Source organism: Dromiciops gliroides, chromosome 6 (assembly GCF_019393635.1).
Source record: "Dromiciops gliroides isolate mDroGli1 chromosome 6, mDroGli1.pri, whole genome shotgun sequence".
In the NCBI taxonomy this organism is placed as follows: Eukaryota; Metazoa; Chordata; class Mammalia; order Microbiotheria; family Microbiotheriidae; genus Dromiciops; species Dromiciops gliroides.
In genome coordinates, this window is record NC_057866.1 from 37,743,751 (window position 1) to 37,762,157 (window position 18,407).

Consider the following 18,407-nt stretch of genomic DNA (forward strand, 5'->3'; position numbering starts at 1 on the left):
AGATATATTCATATTTCTAGATCTAGACTTTTTTAGGTCTTTCTATGGATACGTCTGTCCTATCTATCCATCCATCCATCCATCCATCCATCCATCTATCTGTATCAGTGGGTAGGTAGGTGGCTCAGTGGATAGAACTCTGGGCCTGGAGTTACAAAGGTTAATTTTCCTGAATTCAAATCCAGCTTCAGATACTTCCTAGCTGTGTGACCCCAGGCAAATCACTTAACCCTGTTTGCTTCAGTTTCTTCAGCTGTAAAATGAGCTGAAGAAGGAAATGGCAAACCACTCCAGTATCTCTGCCAAGAAAACCCCAGATGGGGTCATTAAGTGCCAGGCACAACTGGACAACAACATAGATGTATCTATATCTGTAGATATCTATATGTCTCTATATAGACATTTCCAGATCTATAGATCAAGATTCTAGATTTCACAGCTTATAAATCTGATTGATTGTGTATTCCCTCTTACACAATCTACTTCGCAGTTAAACTGGTCTACTTTCAGTTCCCTTGCCCAGTACATGTGATGTTATGTTTCCTACCTCCCTGCCTTTGCATAGTTTGTGCCCCTGGGATGCTCTCCCTCCTGACCTCTCAAAGAATAACTCAAGTACAGCCTCTTATAAGAAGCCTTCTGAGCTCTTAATTTGTGAGTGTTTCCCCAATTATTTTGCCTTGACTCTCCATATTTTGCATTTCTTTATCTGTGCTCATGTTGTTCACCTCCAGTAGAATGTGTCTTAAGGGTAGGGATTGTTTTATTTATTTCTTTGTATCCACAGAACAAGACCTGGTGCTCAATTAATGAATTAAACCGAGGTCTTTCTTGTTACTTGTATTTCAGAGAAAAAATGGCACAAGCATATGACTTTGCTTTGGATAAAATTGGAATGGAAATTATGTCATATCAGGTATGTTTTGTTATAAAAGTACTTACACCAAATTTAATGGATATAAATATATGAAGAAAGTGAAAGACCTTTTATTTTATTTCTCAGATTTGGGTGGATTACATCAATTTCTTGAAAGGAGTGTAAGTATTTTCAGAATTTCATTTTATGCTTGAACTGTTGCTTTTAGTGTGATAGCAAAAATGACACGTATTATCTATCATACAGGGAAGCTGTTGGGTCCTATGCAGAAAATCAAAGAATAACAGCTGTCCGGAGAGTTTATCAGCGAGGTTGTGTTAATCCAATGATCAATATTGAGCAACTTTGGAGGGACTATAATAAATATGAAGAGGTAAACAAGGCAGTCAATAGTTGGCTACAAAGTAGCCCAGACATTGAAAATTCTGGCCTTCCTAGTGCCTAGTACCTGGACATCGGCGTTATTCCTTACGCCTGACAAAGAGTTAGTAACGGGGCTCCTAGGAACATTTGAGTTTCTCTGTACTACTGATAAGAGGTGCTTATAAGTATATTCTGACTGAATAGCATGGAGTACAAAGGATATTTTTGATTAAACTCTATCTTGAATATAAACAATCTAGTAGAAAATAAAATATGCTGCCCTTGTTTAATATAGACTGTTGCTGACCTATCAGGAGGGCATGCAATTTAAATGGTTTTTCCAGTGCTGGTAACAATTTTCCTGGAGCCATTCATCAGCTTCTCAGGTGCTTGTGACTAAAACAGGGGGATGGTTGGTCGGAGCTCATTGAAACCATGGGGCACAGTACCTTTGTGACTTCGGGCAAATGACTGTCTCTCTGGACCTCAGTTTGTCTGTTGTAAGGTGAGAGAACTAACCCAGGTGCCCTCTGATGTTCTCTGGCTTCATTAGCATCGTGTTTTAACCATTTGAGTTAACTGGCCCAGCCAAGGGATAATGCTTCTGTTTAGAAGGAAGTTATTCATTATCTCCATGCTTATTTGGAAGCACTTTATAAACTAGTGAAGGAATTATGACCTCATAGGTATATTTTGTACTTTTGTTTGAACTTTCAAAAAGTCAAAAATTATAAAGAGAGAGCAACCATCAGGAATGGACCTAGAAGATTTGTTTTATAGGGTTCAATGTTCAGCTCCTTCTGTCATTATGATAGAATTTTACTAGAAACTTTTAAAAATAATTATCTTCTTTTATATTCTGCCCTATGTTGAAAGATGATTTTTTTTTAAGATATTTTCATCATCCTTAGCTAAGTGTATCTGAGGCCAAGGTCAGATTAGATAAGATAGAGTGCCTGGATATGTCATAATATAAAGGTTAGGTCATTAGTTGAAGGAAAAGATTTGTTTTTAAGAGTGCAAACTAATGGTGACCATCTATGATTCCTTTCCCTTGTCAGACACTCAATGTTAAATCACCAAATATTTATACATAGCATTGGAAAGCATTCATACACAGGAGACATTCTCCATCAAAGCCTTTGTGTCCTGCAGTGGAGTGAATGAGACTGGGGTCGTTTGCAGGCTGCTGTATTAACATTTATGTTGAATACATCTGTTCATCCTGTTTTAAAATGTACTTGCAAAATAAGTCCACTCTTAGAATTAATCTATTTCTCTATTCCCCTACAAAGCTCTTCTTTGTTCAGAATTTTTTGGTTATAAAATGAATGCTGGAATTTGAAAATGTCAATAATGTAACATGTTTTCTGCACATTTATTCTAGGGCATCAACATACATCTAGCTAAAAAAATGATTGAAGATAGGAGTAGAGATTACATGAATGCCAGGCGTGTGGCAAAGGTTTGGAATTTAATCTGTATATGTAGTTTTATAATTAATTATGAATATATTGTTCTTAGTGGAGTCCCATGGACCGCTGGACTAGAAGTCAGAAGCCCTTGGTTCTAGTCTCGGTTCTAGGACAGTGGCTTTGTGTGTGACCTCAGACAAATGTGGAAATTGTTAGTATATTTTAAAATACTATATGAATATATTATTATGTATTCTGCCATTGCTGCTGTCAACCTGGATCAGTCTTCACTAGAGGCAAATGCGTATTAAATATGTATAGTATGTAGTAAATATGTATTAAAAAGTTAAAATTATTTTTAATGAGCCTAATAACAGAGGGATACAGAGCATGAATGATAAACTGGATTTGATCTAAACATTTAAGCTCACTTGGTAAGATACTTTGATATGTCAAATACCATTTTATATTCCTATACTCATTTTGGAGGAAATTAGAGAAAATATTCCTCTTGTATAATACTTTATTGAAAAGCTAAAGTAAGTATTTTAAAGGTGAATAATAATCAAGTGGCTCCATTATTTGCTACTGTCATCTCTTAGATCCCCCCCACAAGACCCAAAGGAGGGCCTTCAGAACTGTTCTGTTGGAGAGTTCATGACAGCACTGTTTTCCATTGTCACCACACTGGCAGTCTTCCATCTTCACTGAATTATAAAACACCAGTGCTTTTTAGCTATAATAAAATGAGCAGTATTTGAAAAGCCTTTTGAACTGGTCATGTGTATAAATATTTTCCAACTGGTCTATACTGCAAATATACTCCTCATGATGCTTGCTTTGGCAGTCCATAGACTAAAATGGGAATCATATGGAGAAAAGTAGCATGGCTCCCACACAGGAAGCATAATGAACAAATTCCTGAAGGGAAAATAAAATTGAAATTTTTTAAACCAAGAAAATAGTCGTACTACAACTCGCTAAATATTTCTTTTCTAGGAGTATGAAACGGTAATGAAAGGTTTAGACCGCAATGCCCCTTCAGTACCGCCACAGAATACTCCCCAAGAGGCTCAGCAAGTAGACATGTGGAAGAAATACATACAGTGGGAAAAGAGTAACCCTCTCCGAACAGAAGACCAGACGCTCATAACAAAAAGAGGTAGCTGAATCGGCTTAGCAGAGAGGGGGGTCTCTTAGAAATTGGGAAAGCATGAGACGTCTTGTGTAGTTCCTTCCACGTGGTACACGCACCTTGCGAGTACGTGTTCAGGTGGTCCCCGATAGCCGTTTCTTAGAAAGGGTTTAGCCAGACTTCTGACTGTTGTTGTGTTGGAACATTTTCTTGTAGTGATGTTTGCATACGAGCAGTGCCTGCTGGTGCTGGGCCATCACCCGGATATTTGGTATGAAGCTGCCCAGTACCTGGAGCAGTCCAGCAAGCTGCTGGCTGAGAAAGGGGTAAGTCAGTCCATGGCTTCTTGATTATTTTCACAGGAATTGATGGGACCTGCCCCTGCTTTAACAGTGCATTCAAAGATGAGAATCACACAAAAAACTTGTTGCACATTTAGTATGTATGTCAGTAAGGAATCCTGAGGATGAACTGGCTAGACACTTTTCAAAAGTAAATGTAGAGGGGGCAGCTGGGTGACACAGTGGATAAAGCACTGGCCCTGGATTCAGGAGGACCTGAGTTCAAATCCGGCCTCAGACACTTGACACTTACTAGTTATGTAACCCTGGGCAAGTCACTTAACCTTAATTTCTTCCCCCTACCCCCACCGCAAACAAACAAACAAACAAAAAAAGTTAAGGTAGAGCAATGGCTTTTAAATAATTTTATTAATGATGATATAAATGGTAGTCATTTTTATATATCACTTTTGCTGTATGAGTCTTGGGACTAATTATGTTTTAAATTTATCTAGTAATAAATCAAATGAGATAATATTTGTAAGTGCTTAATTAGCACAGTGCCTGACACACAGTAGACACTTAATAAATGTTCCCATCACCTCCCCCCAATAAAACGTGAACTTTTAAGCTTTTACCAAAATATGAATCCAAATATATCTATGTATATATAAAGAAAATAGTATAGAGTATATTAATTAGCTGCATTCTCAATTGTGTTAAAATCACCAAAGTAAATTTTATTTTCTGCCCTTCCTCCATAGGACATGAATAATGCTAAATTATTTAGCGATGAAGCTGCTAACATATATGAGAGAGCTATTAGCACTTTATTGAAGAAAAATATGCTTCTTTATTTTGCATATGCAGATTATGAAGAGGTGAGTGAAGAAAACAAATGTTTAGACATTTTTCCTAAATGTGTAGGAATTATTTCATTTATTGTTGCAGTACTATTTCCAGTTATCCCTTTGCATTATTTATCCTTCCTGGGGGAGAAAATTAAACGAAGAGTTATAAACCCTTTGCCTTTTATGTTTATTTATGTGTGAAGCAATGCCCCAATAGTGCATCTGTGGGAGTATTCTATACAGAGTTGATGCTGAGCCCAGGTCCTAGCACATAATAGATGCCTAATAAATGCTGATTGCTTGAATCCTGCTTCCATAGGAGGATGGAGGCAGGACATGAATTCAGATTCGTGTTGTGTGCATTTATCCTTTGTTTCCAAATCTTTTCTTCCACCTCAGAGTCGAATGAAATATGAGAAGGTGCATAGCATATACAATCGACTTCTAGCTATTGAGGATATCGACCCAACTCTGGTGAGTAGTTGCTTTGATACTTTCTTTTCCCCATCTTTCTATTACCTTATTGTTTTTCTTTATGTAATAAGAGGCATAAGCAGCCTGCTTATCTTTCTCATGTTGCATTTCCGGAAGAGCTTAGCATGCATCACCCAAAACAATGGCCACAACTCTGTCTTCAGGGTCTGTGAGAGAGGAGATGACACTTCAGAAACTAAGTGGCTTTGAAAAGAAGTTGGGGTTCATAGCCTATATTTTGCTTCGTAATGAATACAGTGTTAGTGAAATTCCCGTGTGTAATCCATGGAAGTCCTAGCATCTTTAGCACCAAGAAAATCATTTGCCTGGAGTTAAGTGAATGGTACAGTATTTACATTGGAAAATAACACTGCTTTTCAACACTTAAATGACTTAAGTTAATGCTTAGATGCTGGGTCCAGAATTGTATGTTCTTGTTTCTCCCTTCTGAGTGAGCTAAGGAGGGGATAAAGCATGCTGCAGCCCTTTCTGTGTCCCAGCAATAAGCAAACACGTGCTCAGAGTCTGTGAGCGATTCTTAGACGTCCCTTCAATCGGCATAGGTCTATATCCAGTATATGAAGTTTGCAAGGCGAGCGGAAGGCATCAAAGCTGGAAGGATGATATTTAAAAAAGCAAGAGAGGACGCTAGGACACGCCATCATGTCTATGTTACGGCAGCATTAATGGAGTACTACTGTAGTAAGGTAAGTACTGAAGTGTCCTTATAAATAGTAGGCTGCGTGTCACTCGCCCATTCAGAACGGGGCCGATGCAGCTCCTGCATTTCCATTTCATCCTGGCTTGACTGTCCTGCTCCGTGGCAGGCTGGTTTGTGAATATCTAGCAAAGTATTTGAATTTGAATTTCAATGAGTGATGTTTGGGTTTTTTTCCCTCTTTCTCTAGGATAAATCTGTGGCCTTTAAAATTTTTGAGCTGGGGTTAAAAAAGTATGGAGACATTCCAGAGTATGTGTTAGCCTATATTGACTACCTGTCTCACCTCAACGGTACGTAAATGCTGGAGTCCAAGAGGATAACTAGAGGGACTCCCTCCCGTGTATCAATCGCCACCTGGCTTTTGCAGAGCACTTTCCTCACAACGGCCCTGGCGTAGAGGGGGCGGTCCCAGGAGTAGAGTCCTCCCGACCCCATGGGCTCTGGAAGACCTGGGGTCCATTCCTGATACAGAGCCCAGATTGCCCATGACCCCAGCCCTGAACCCATCCATCCAGCGGATCCTCACAGTACCTGACCTGGGCTGTGCTGAGGGTAATGGGGTCCTGGAGGGAAAGTCCTGCACAAACCATGAGACTATAATGAATAGCAGCGACTCTTGGCTTCACTGGACAGAAGAGAAGACTGAAGCTCAGAGCAGACCAGTGACTTGTCCAAGGTCACCAAGCCATATGGGATGGAGCTCGGGTTTCCTGGTGCCTCAGTCTATGAAACTTTCCGAACTTAGCCAGCTGAACTTGTTTCCTTTTCCATTGGAGACCTCAGAGATAGAATATGAGAGAGAGACAAGGACAGAGAGAGGAGAGAAGAGGGAGCAGAGAAACAGAAATGCAGAGAGACAGACTGAGAAGGAATACTCTGAGGGCGGGCGTGTTGTAAAAGGCTCACCCTTGGCAAGGAGGATCCTTTCTCAGATTCTTCACCAAGGAGGGGAGGGGAGGGGATGGCTGGGTTTATAGATGGCTGGGAGAGTGAGGTGAGCTGTCATGACAGGTGCCTGGCCTCTTTTCTGGTGCCCATGTGGGGCAAGTTACTCTGCTCTCCTAAACCCCAGGTTTGTCATCTGTGAAATAGATGTTTATAAAACCCATCCCCTCCCCCAAGACTGTTGTGAGGCTCAAATGAGCTAATGTGGATAAAGGGTTTAAAGCTGTTACTAAAAATTCATGAATCAAGGACAGGGGAGTCCCGTCTGCTCTGTTTGTCGTGCATCCTGATTTACAATGAAACTTAGTCATATCCTCAGCTTTTCATTTTATTTTATTTCAATTCTGATCTCTCTCCACCTCCTCTTCCACTCATTGGGAAGGCGAGCAATAGGATGCCGATTATACATGTGTCCTCATCTTTTAAAAGCCTGATCTATTTTCTGTTGAACTTGTGAAACGTACAGAGTTACAGCAGCAAATGATACTTTCAGAAGTATCTTAGAAACAGTCTGACTCTTCTCCGTCCTCTACTATTTCTAATAGAGTAACTACATGCACAAATATTCATATTTCAATGTAGCTATGCTTTATTGGCTCGTCAAGCAATTAATTCTAAAACTGTCAAGAAAGTTACTCCTGGGAACAATATCCCCAACTTCTTAGTATAGTAATGTCTTTTGTGGGGGGGGCGGTGGGGCGGTTCAATTTGAAGCCTGTAATCCTTAACACACACAAAAAATTAAAAAACCCAACTCTCCAAAAATCCTACTTTGATGCCTTTTGTATTGAAGTATACAACCTAACATTCATAATTTTATTAGATTCATGACTTGTGTACTTAGAAGGCTTAAGTCAGATGTAATTTGCATTTGCTTGTGAATCTTTTTTGGATTAAAAATGATTATGAGCTCATTTTAATTATTTGTTTTCTTCTTGAATTCCCCTAGAGGACAATAATACCCGAGTTTTGTTTGAACGAGTGTTGACCTCTGGAAGCCTTCCACCTGAGAAATCTGGGTAAGCTTTGCCCAGAAGTGTTAGGCCATAAAGATGACATCTATCGGGCATTTGGACTTAGTGATACATTTCTGTTTAAGCCTAGTTTCAGGAAAAAGAAACAGTTTTACAGATGAAATTCATATGTTTCTTTTCCACACAAAACAAAAACCCTAGAGTTTGTCTATTTGGTCCATTTCCTAGAAAGCTTGTTTCCAGTTTCAGTTCCCATTCATCTCTCACATGACTTATAATACCTATGAAACTTTGGGGTTTTGTTGTTGTTTTTGCCTAAATGTCTTATTTTTTTAATTTGCAAAATACCGTACTTCCTTATTGTGTCTCCCAGAGCCAAGTAGAATGACTTCTGACTACTGCCCAGTCTCCTTTGCTGGCTCATCGTCCATATCTCACCTCCTGATTGTGGAGGTTCCCCAAAGCCCTGCCCTGGGCCCCCTTCTCTTCCTTCTCTGTGCTCTCATACCAGTAGTGCCCTCCTAATGGCCTCCCTGGCTCCTCTCACCACTCCGATCCATCTTCCCAGTGCTCCCAGAGTGATTTTCCTTCACATCATTACTCAGTCAGCCTCAATGGTTCCCTCTTGGTCCTAGCATGAAATGTCAACTTGTCTGTTTAGCTTTGAAAGTCCTTCACAGTCTTGCCCCAGGCTTCTTTCCAGCCTCCTTGAGGGTTTCTCACCTCCCCACAAGCTGCATGAAACCAAACTATCCTTCTCTCTCTTCACCCACAGCCCACCATCTCCCTTCCACAATTGTCTTTCATTCCTGAAATGCATTCCTTCCTCCCCTTTGTGCGTAGTCAGTCCCTTTCTTCTTCCAAGATGCTGTGTGAGCATCACCTGTGGATGAGCTTTCCTGATCCTCCCGCCCATTAGTGCCTACCCTTCCTGACCAGCATTTATCTCCTGTTTGATCTCTTCATATTTAATCTGTATATTCTTACCAAGGGTGGCCCAAAAGTCCGAGTGCCCTTTTAAACAACTGAAAAGAGCACTCATTCTTCTGGGACACGTCGTAAATGTACTTATATTTGCTAACAATAGGGATTGTTTTCTTCTATGTCTTTTTCCCTTTGGGTCTGGCACATAATGAGCACTCACCTACTTCTACTTTAACTTCTTCCACTATTCTAGTACCTTGGTGCAGTGTCCCTGACCATTTCTGGCCTTAGAGCACAATGTGACTACAGAGATGTCCATTTTAATATTCTCCCCAAGCAAAACTCCTTCCAGGCTTTCCTGGCCACCTGTATTTTATCCTGTTTTGCTATTCGATCGTTCTTGCTAATTGTTTTTATTTTGCTTTTATCTGAGCTTTCTTTCTTTTATTTTTTATTTCTTTTTATATACTATTTTTGGGGGTGTGGGTAGGGCAATGAGGGTTAAGTGGCTTGCCCAAGGTCAAACAGCTAGTAAGTGTAAAGTGTCTTAGGCCAGATTTGAACTCAGGCCCTCCTGAATCCAAGGCTAGTGCTTTATCCACTGTACCACCTAGCTGCCTCCTTTTTTTACTTTTTCTGAGCTTTCTTTCTTCCAGAAAGTAAAATTAGTAAATCGGATCAGCTTTTATCTTGGTGGTTCAATACATTCTTTTAGCATCAAAGAGTCCGGGTAGTTCTGTTATATTCTCTCTGCGGAGGTACAGAAGAAACTCTATTAGCTCCAGAGCTGTGATTATCCTAGTCAAGTTTTGGTTATTTCATACATTCAATTCATAGCATTTAATTGACTGCTTCTTTGGGGTCCTGGCTCCCACAATGAAAGAATGACTTTTTTTTACATGTAATTTGGAAAATAAAATTCTAAACAAACAAACAAGAGTGACTCTTTTAGGCACATTAAATAGTGACTACAGGTCACTAGCATGAGCTAGTTTCGTATTGATTGTGTCTTTGGAGAGAAGGACTTCTGAGGAACAGGTTTGCACAGCTCAGTGTTGTGTATGCAGGGAACCTCTCTTAGCCTGCCTGGCTGCCTGCGGGTCTCTGAGCCTTTGGAGGGGACCCAAAGGCTCAGAGCAGTTGAGGAGGCCACTCCCCTTGAGGCCCGGGGCAGGGCTCCTTGGAAAGCTTTATGACTCATCTGCCTCTTTGGAAGTGTCCACATTGTCAGCTTTGGAGAAGATTGTCATGGTTTTGTTCTATAGAGAAGGGTTTGGCCAGCTTCGCCAACAGAATAGGAGCAAGCAGTGGAGTGCTGCCATGGCTCATCCTGGCTCCCTGGAGCCACCTGCCACATTTTCCATATGAGCATGGACACCCTGAAAATCAACAAATGCTACAAGTCAGAGATACATTTATGCTGTTGTTGGTCGTCTAGACTTAAGAAAGTGATGAAGAAAATATTGGGGGGGGGGGGTCAGTTGTGAAACATTTCCCAGTACACCCCTGCTACACAACCCAGAGGAGTTCTCATTGATCCACCCTAATGGAGAGATGGTATGGTGTTTCCCCCCCACCCTCATACCCTCTTTCAAAATTCTCCTAATCAAAGGGCATGTCTGATGTTGGGAACTTACACCACTTTAAGATTTATTTCAAAACTGAATTACTCAACAAAATCCTCAGACACCTAGCTTTTTAGGCCCTCCCTAGTGGGCAAGGCCATTGAATGATGCCCAGCAGCCCTTGATTTCTGTCTGGCAGTTAGCCAGGTCAAGGAGATTGTTGACTCACTCCCTGCAGAACAACCACAGAATAAGGTGACAGAAAATGAGAGAGACAGAAGATGGATTAGAGCGTACTCAGAGAAGACTAGTAACTACCTCTCCTCTCCTTGCTTCTCCTGCAGAGAAATATGGGCCAGATTCCTCGCTTTTGAAAGTAACATTGGTGACCTGGCCAGTATCCTCAAAGTGGAGAAAAGGCGATTCACAGCATTCAAGGAAGAGTATGAAGGCAAAGAAACAGCATTACTGGTCGACAGGTACAAGTTCATGGATTTGTATCCCTGCTCTGCAAGTGAGCTGAAAGCTCTTGGCTACAAGGTATGTGGCAGGGACTGCCTTCCATGGGAGAGCCATCACTTTCCTCTTCTCAGCTCTACAGTCTCTTGAGCATTTAACTATCAGAAATGCTGGAAATAAATTCAGGCAAAGGCAAATTTGTACCATAGCATTCTGATATGCACCCGGTGACCAACCTACGCAGCTCCCTCTTGTCAGGACCCAAGGATACAGATGTCAAATAGAATGGGAGGTTTAAAAAGGATAACCAGAGTGCTATTAATTCTCCCAGATATTCCAAACTATTTTTTTAAACTTTCAAGCATTTTTCAGGGGTAGCGGTGGTTCAGATGCTACTTATAAATTTAATGAATCAGTTTCTTAGTTGAGAACCAAGCTTAGTTCTGGCACGTTGTAGGTGTTTAATAAATGTTTATTAATTGATTGGCTGGTTGCGATAGCTTCTGTATTATAGTTCCGAAGATGCAGTAAAAAGGAAACCCCATCCTCTCCTTAAGTCTTCAGGGTTTATTGTCACTAAGGTGTCTGAGCCCTCACAGCAAGCAGTAGGCCAAGGCCTTGGAGGCCCCACATGGAATGATCTGATCTGGAAATAGAGCTCACTTTCCTTGCTAACCGAACCCTCAGAAGACACGGGGCCCAGGCAGGGCCGAGGGAATAGTGGGACATGAGGAGTCACTCATGTTTAGAAAACTTGTAGCTTTTCCTTGTGCTTCTCATGGGCATAGGAGAAACAGTCCTAGGCCATCTGGGACCAGTTTAAAATCAGTTGGTGTGTTACAGGTACCTGTGAAAAAAGTCTATTCCTTCACTGCCCTCTTTATTTCAAAAGTTAAAGGGATGAGAAATTCAGCCAGTGATTGGTATTAACTCTTTGTTTCAATTCATAGTTGTCCTAGGCCTGTCAAAATGGGAGACTGAGCCAAGAGTTTATAGTATGTCCGTGTAGTACATTCACTTCTGGCCAAACCAGCTCTTAATGACAATTCAAGAACATTTGGTCACAAAGCTCTATGTTTGTCTTTCCTTTAAAAAATTTATAAAGCTCTTTGCCTCACAAGAACCCAGAACAAATATTATTTCCGTTCCACACATAGGGAAACTGAGGCTTACACAGCTAGCAAGAATGAGGTAGGATCTGAACTTGACTCCTCACTTTGAGTTCAGTGCTTTATCCACTAGGCCATGAGGCACCTCATAGCAAATCACACAAAGTTTCCCTTGAAGTCCATAAATATCTGACTGGATACAAGTAAATCTTTTTTTTTTAATTTGTTTTTATTATGATCTTAACAATCATCAATACGAATGTTTCCCTAAACCAAAAACAAAAAAGATTGCATATGAAATTGTGAACCTGTTAGTCTATTTTTAATGTATATGTTAAATTTGAATTGGTAATAACAAGAGTGCCACATAGCCCTTCTGAACTTTATTTTGTTCTGTGTATTTTTATTTATTTTTTTTTTTGTGAGGCAATTGGGGTTAACTGACTTGCCCAGGGTCATACAGCTCGTGTTAAGTGTCTCAGGCCGGATTTGAACTCAGGTCCTCCTGACTCCAGGGCCAATGCTCTATCCACTGGACCACCTTGCTGCCCCCTATTCTATGTTTTTTTAATTTTGTTTTGTTTTGGTTTTTTAGTGAGGCAATTGGGGTTAAGTGACTTGCCCAGGGTCACACAGCTAGCACATGTCAAGTGTCTGAGACCAGATTTGAACTCAGGTCCTCCTGAATCCAAGTCCAGTGCTCTATCCACTGCACCACCTAGCTGCCCCTATTCTATGTATTTTTAATGTTATCTTGATACTTTTATTTACTCATTTATTATATCTCACTCGTTCCCCCTTCCCCAATAGAAGGCCTCTCATAACAAAGAAAAATATAAGACAAACAATTCATCATATTGGACATACATGAAAATAAATGTATGTCTTAATCTTTACTGCTAACCCATCATCCCAGCATGATTCATCCATCTTGGGGATAGGCACATCGCAAGAGTCCAAGATGCTCCCATCCCTAACTGGTATTAAAAGTGGTGCCTACTAACAGTGAGTTCCTTGAGGGAGAAATTGACTTGTTTGCCCAAAGGGGAAGAAAGGATTCTTTAGGCAGGTGCCAGGGTTGATAATGGTGCCTGCTTTATTAAATAGACTTGGGTTTGAATTCCAACTACCTACAACATGGGCATTGTGCTTCTCTCTGAGTCTCAGTCTCCTCATTTATGAAATGAGATTAGATGAGATCATCTGTTAATTCCCTTCTGGTTCTAAAACCTGTGATCATATAATGAAAGACGACTTAAATGACAACAGAAATAGGAATCCTTACTGTTATTCACAGAGGAAATTTCTCCAATGTCTGTCAGGTAGTTAAGGAGGCTGATTTGTTGCCTCTATGACATGTTTATAGGGTTTTGTGAATATCTAGATTTGCCAAATTTGGGAATTTGATTGAAAGAGTAAAAATTTGTAAGTCAAAATCAAAGCCCATAAACTTTAAACAAGTGGGTTTGAATGAACATTTTCTTTAAGACGTCAGGCCCGTTTCAGTGTGGTTTTTTTCAGTCAGAGCTGTTATTTTAAAATCATGCATATGATAAAGCAGAAATGAGAGTGTTGCTCACAAGATGATGAGTAGCTTGTTCACAAGCTACTCCAAAGTAGGTAGGCCTTCCTTACTTCTCTGGGCAAGGCTTTGCCATCATTGTTATAAGTTAGGGGTTGGCTGCTTTAGAAGCAATTTCAAGGCCTTCCATGCACTTCCACTATTTTGCCACTTTTCCTAGCAACAGGTGTTGGGGTTTGTTTGGTTGTTGTTGTTTTTTTGGTGAGGCAGTTGGGGTTAAGTGACTTGCCCAGGGTCACACAGCTAGTGTCAGGTGTGTAAGGCCAGATTTGAACTCAGGTCCTCCTGAATCCAGGGTTGGCACTTTATCTACTGTGCCACCTAGCTGCCCCCGCAACAGGTGTTTTTTGTAATTAATCTACACCTTTTCTGGAATTACACCTTCTTTCCTTTGTTCTGATATCTGGTTGTAGAACTGCATGCCTGTCCCCATGGCCCCACCTGCTGGTTCAGGACTCTCCTGTTGTACTTTTTCAGGATGTCTCTCGTGCTAAGCTAGCGACCATCATCCCCGACCCCGTGGTGGCTCCTTCCATAGTGCCTGTCCTTAAAGATGAAGTGGATCGAAAACCAGAATACCCCAAGCCAGACACTCAGCAGATGATCCCCTTTCAGCCAAGACATTTAGCACGTAAGCTGTGGCCCCTCCTGGACCCACATGTTTATTTTCAGATGTTAAAATGTTCTGGCGACTTGGGGAGGTGGGGGGAGGACTCCTGGGGCGAACATCCTTTGGCAGGGATGTTTAGACATTGTTCAGAAATGCTATTGAGTAGCTCACTCTGCCTGCATGGCCTGACAGTCCACTCACACGTCCTGTGGACTCTGTGGATGAGGGCCCAGAACAGGGCACAGCTTGGATCCCATCCATGTGGCTCCTCCCTCTTGTGGCGGAGAAGGTAACCTGCCTGCCTTTCTTGTTGCACCCTCCAGGGCCAAGCCTTCCTGCCCCAGTGTAGCTGCCCAAACCACTGCGGGCTGGCTCTCACTTTTTCAGTATTTCATGGGTACCAGTACAGACCACAGACCACCTGCCTCTCATGGCCCATCCACTGTGCACCTGGTCAGGGTTTATAAAGTCCCTGAAGACCCCCAGGAAACAGCAAGGATCTGTACAAGTCTGTTGGCTCAGAAAGTCACAGAGCAGTCACCTTCTTCCTGGCCATCTCACACTCTTCCTTCCCTTTCAGCCCCAGGTTTACACCCTGTGCCTGGTGGAGTGTTTCCTGTGCCACCTGCTGCTGTCGTCTTAATGAAACTCCTCCCTCCTCCTGTCTGTTTCCAGGTGGGTTCAGTTTTTCTGTTGGTTTCAGGCCTCACCTTTGGGAAAGGGGAGAGATGTTATTTTTCTTGCATCGCTGTGGATTAAAGTCTGTTCTTGAATACAGGGTCCTTTTGTGCAAGTAGACGAATTGATGGAAATTTTCCGAAGATGCAAGATCCCAAGCTGTAAGTTCCCAAAGCACAAACTATGCAGACAGGGGCTGCTTTGGGGGGATTAGGAAGATTCTTGGAATCTAGGGAGGGCAGGCGTGACAAATCCATTATGTGCAGCCCATCTGATACCAAGTAAAATGCTATAAAACCTGTTTCATTTTTCTGTGAACATAAATGATCAGATTTGGTATATCAAAGTGATTTTTTTGTATTTTTATTTTAAGTGGCACTAAAGTTAAATAAAAAGCTGAAGGCAAATAAGTTCTAAAATCTGGCCCAGTTAATAAATGGCCTGGGAAATGAATGTTGTTAAGGGAAACCAAATTAAGTCTCATTCAGGAGTGTATCTGTTTTTTTTTTATTTTTTCATGACAAGTTCCACGTGAAATGTCCTAAAACATCTTTTTTGTCCCTCCTCACAAAGCGGTTGATGAAGCAGTGAGGATCATTACTGGAGGAGTACCAGAGCTGGCCGTGGAAGGGAATGGCCCCGTGGAGAGCAGCACCATGCTCACCAAAGCTGTCAAACGGCCCAACGAAGATTCAGATGAGGATGAGGAGAAAGGTGCTGTGGTGCCACCCATCCATGACATCTACAGAGCCCGACAGCAGAAGAGAATCCGATGAGATGAGGCTGGAGTGCTTCTGCGGGAGACATCCCTCTGCCTCCTATGTCCTTTGTCACAAAGCGATGCTGTCACCGGTGCCTCTTTCTATCCAATGGTTCTCAATAAAAACTTTAAAAGCCAACCAGAAGGGTGGGTCTTACCATGTCCAGCAGACATGTGCTTTGAGCAAAACTAGGTTTTCAAAAATGGGGAAATAGTGCAAAATGTCTGAACACATTTTGTTCTTTCTTCAAGCGTGTCTAGTGACTCGCTTGAAGCCTTGTTGGTTTTCAACAGTTTTATTTTTAAAACTGGATGGCTTCTGATTGTGAAACATTTTAATTCACTTGTTTTGGAAGTTACTCTGTTTGCTCATGTAAAGTCCTGCCTTACTGTTTGTTTTTATTTATGGCAGAATGTATGGAATCTGTTTTGTAGTTTAAAAATGGAAAGAAAAAAAAAACAGTTCTTTTAACAATAAAAAGATCTCCGAAACTCCGTGCCTCAGTCTGCTTTTATTAGAAGCAACTTGTACTTATGTATATCATGCAGCCAAAGCCCTTTAAAAACATCAATAATACATTTTTCCATTTAAATTTTATTTTTGGTTCCAAATTCTGTCCCTCCCCTTTCCCCATCCACTGAGAAGTTGCTATACAAATGAGGTCCCATAAAATTATTTCTACATTAGCCTCAAGGATACATTTAAACACTTGGAATAGTCAGTCATCCTTCAGTTCCTGTGCCACTTGACTCAGATGTCCTGTCTTGACTACTGAATACAACAGGATCTAGGTGCTTCCCACAACAAATTCAAACTGATTTGTGCCATATCCTGACAATAGCTTTTGAAAGGTTCCCAGGCCAACCTCCCACCAGCCAAACCTTTCACCAACTTCCTTTGCTTCAGTGGCCCCACAGGCACAGCACACCAGAATGTTTCGCTGTTGTTTCTAAATGAAAATAAAGTGACTTGGGAAAGATTAGAAACCACCATTTCACCTGCAGGTGCCAATTTCAGAAGGACATGACACGGTAATTTGTTTAACCGGTAAACCTGCACTTTCATTGTGAGTGATGTCAAATGACACGATGCTCACAAAGTTCATTCCACTTAGAAAGTTCAGTTAGAACGACAGCCAGGAAGGTTTTCTGGAGGCAGGAAGTGTTGAAGGGACTGTTTGGAGATGCATTCTGACCTACTGGCTCATTTCTAGATAAATTAATGCTTGTCATTTGACTGGCAGCTGAGCATAAAATGTGACAATTCAGAATGAAGGGCCCTAGCTAAGAACAAACAATGCACCCCACAAGTTATATAAAGCAATTTATCATTGAAATCTCACAGTTTTACCAGTGCAATTAAGCTTAAACAAACCAAAAAAAACCCCTTTAACACCAATGTATTGAACTGTTTTCTTGCGAGTCTATAGCAAGGCTAGAAGGATATTAAGTAAGTCACTAGCATAGATAGTCTCATTAGGTGTTGCAGTTAAAGCTAAGGTGGACAGAATAAATGTGGATGGCTCTCGTTCATATTTTGTTAGGCTCTTGAGAGTGTGGAAATGACAGCATCCTTTTCAACTGACGATTCTCATAGTTGGGTTTGGTAGGTTGAAAACAAAGTGCCCCAAACATAGAGCCCCGGCCTCAAGAACCCTGAAGGCACGAGTGGTATGGCAGACGGCACAGACCCGCGGGCAGATCTCGAGTCTGTGGGCATGTGACACGCAGGAAAGAGGACCCGTTTTTGTGTCAGGACAGGATGACCACGTCAAAACCCCACCTCTGACTGCATTAGTGTGGACAGAGCTCCTTAACCTCCCGGGGCCTCCATCTCCTCATCTGAGGGACCCCTGCTGTGGAGCCCTGATTCTGTCAACAAAACTATGAAACACCAAAACGACAAGGAGGGGAGCCACAGAGGGAAGAAATTTGGAACTCAAAATTAAAAAAAAAACAAACTTAAAAATTGTTTTTACATGTAACCAGAAAAAAATATCAATGTTTTTAAAAGACAAATCTCAAAATGAACAACTGTGCATCTAAGTAAGGTATGCCCACTGACTGGCCTTTCGGACTGGCCAGCGGAGGTTCACCTTTGGATCATTAAGACCAATGCAGACTTCCAGGATTACATTTCTTTACGATGGTGTCTTCAGTCATTATTCCTAGTCTGGTTTGGTTTGGTGTCTTAGAAATTGTTTATTTTCAAACAGGAATGGGATTCTTTCTTGTTGGAAAAAAACTTTTTCTAATGTTTTAACTCAGAAGCTATTGCAGAGTTTTATGAATATTTTTGATAGTTGGTTATTTTGGGGGGGGGGAGGGCAGGGCAATGAGGGTTAAGTGACTTGTCCAGGGTCACACAACTAATGTCAAGTGTCTGAGGCCAGATTTGAACTCAGGTCCTCCTGAATCCAGGGCCAGTGCTTTATTCACTGTGCCACCTAGCTGCCCCTGATTAATTATTTTTATAAACATGAGCTGCTTTTTACAGTTAACATGAAAGATTTCTCAGCAAGTTAGTAACTCAAAACTTCTCTTTGAAATTTTTACCCTCAGTCCCCCCTAGTGCTATTGCTTTGGCCCTCTTTTGAATTTGAGCTTTTTCACATGGGTTACTGTCAGATGTGAAAAGCTGCCAAAGAAACAAAATTTTTCCAAACACCTAAAAAGGGTGTTCA

At 41.3% G+C, this 18,407-nt stretch overlaps 1 protein-coding gene across 1 annotated transcript in view; it reads left to right on the forward strand.

Annotated features, from left to right (window-relative positions):
- The window catches only part of CSTF3 (cleavage stimulation factor subunit 3), a 78,716-nt gene extending 62,544 nt beyond the window's left edge, over window positions 1-16,172 (forward strand). Inside the window, exons 6-21 of the mRNA XM_043971690.1 lie at window positions 850-916; window positions 1,004-1,038; window positions 1,124-1,250; window positions 2,628-2,705; window positions 3,655-3,817; window positions 4,007-4,116; window positions 4,836-4,952; window positions 5,322-5,396; window positions 5,960-6,103; window positions 6,305-6,407; window positions 8,012-8,081; window positions 10,870-11,065; window positions 14,153-14,306; window positions 14,866-14,960; window positions 15,064-15,124; window positions 15,537-16,172. Coding sequence (XP_043827625.1) covers window positions 850-916; window positions 1,004-1,038; window positions 1,124-1,250; window positions 2,628-2,705; window positions 3,655-3,817; window positions 4,007-4,116; window positions 4,836-4,952; window positions 5,322-5,396; window positions 5,960-6,103; window positions 6,305-6,407; window positions 8,012-8,081; window positions 10,870-11,065; window positions 14,153-14,306; window positions 14,866-14,960; window positions 15,064-15,124; window positions 15,537-15,739 — 1,798 coding nt within the window. The 3' untranslated portion in view covers window positions 15,740-16,172. The remainder of the gene's footprint in view (window positions 1-849; window positions 917-1,003; window positions 1,039-1,123; window positions 1,251-2,627; window positions 2,706-3,654; window positions 3,818-4,006; window positions 4,117-4,835; window positions 4,953-5,321; window positions 5,397-5,959; window positions 6,104-6,304; window positions 6,408-8,011; window positions 8,082-10,869; window positions 11,066-14,152; window positions 14,307-14,865; window positions 14,961-15,063; window positions 15,125-15,536) is intronic.
- Window positions 16,173-18,407: the final 2,235 nt, after the last annotated feature.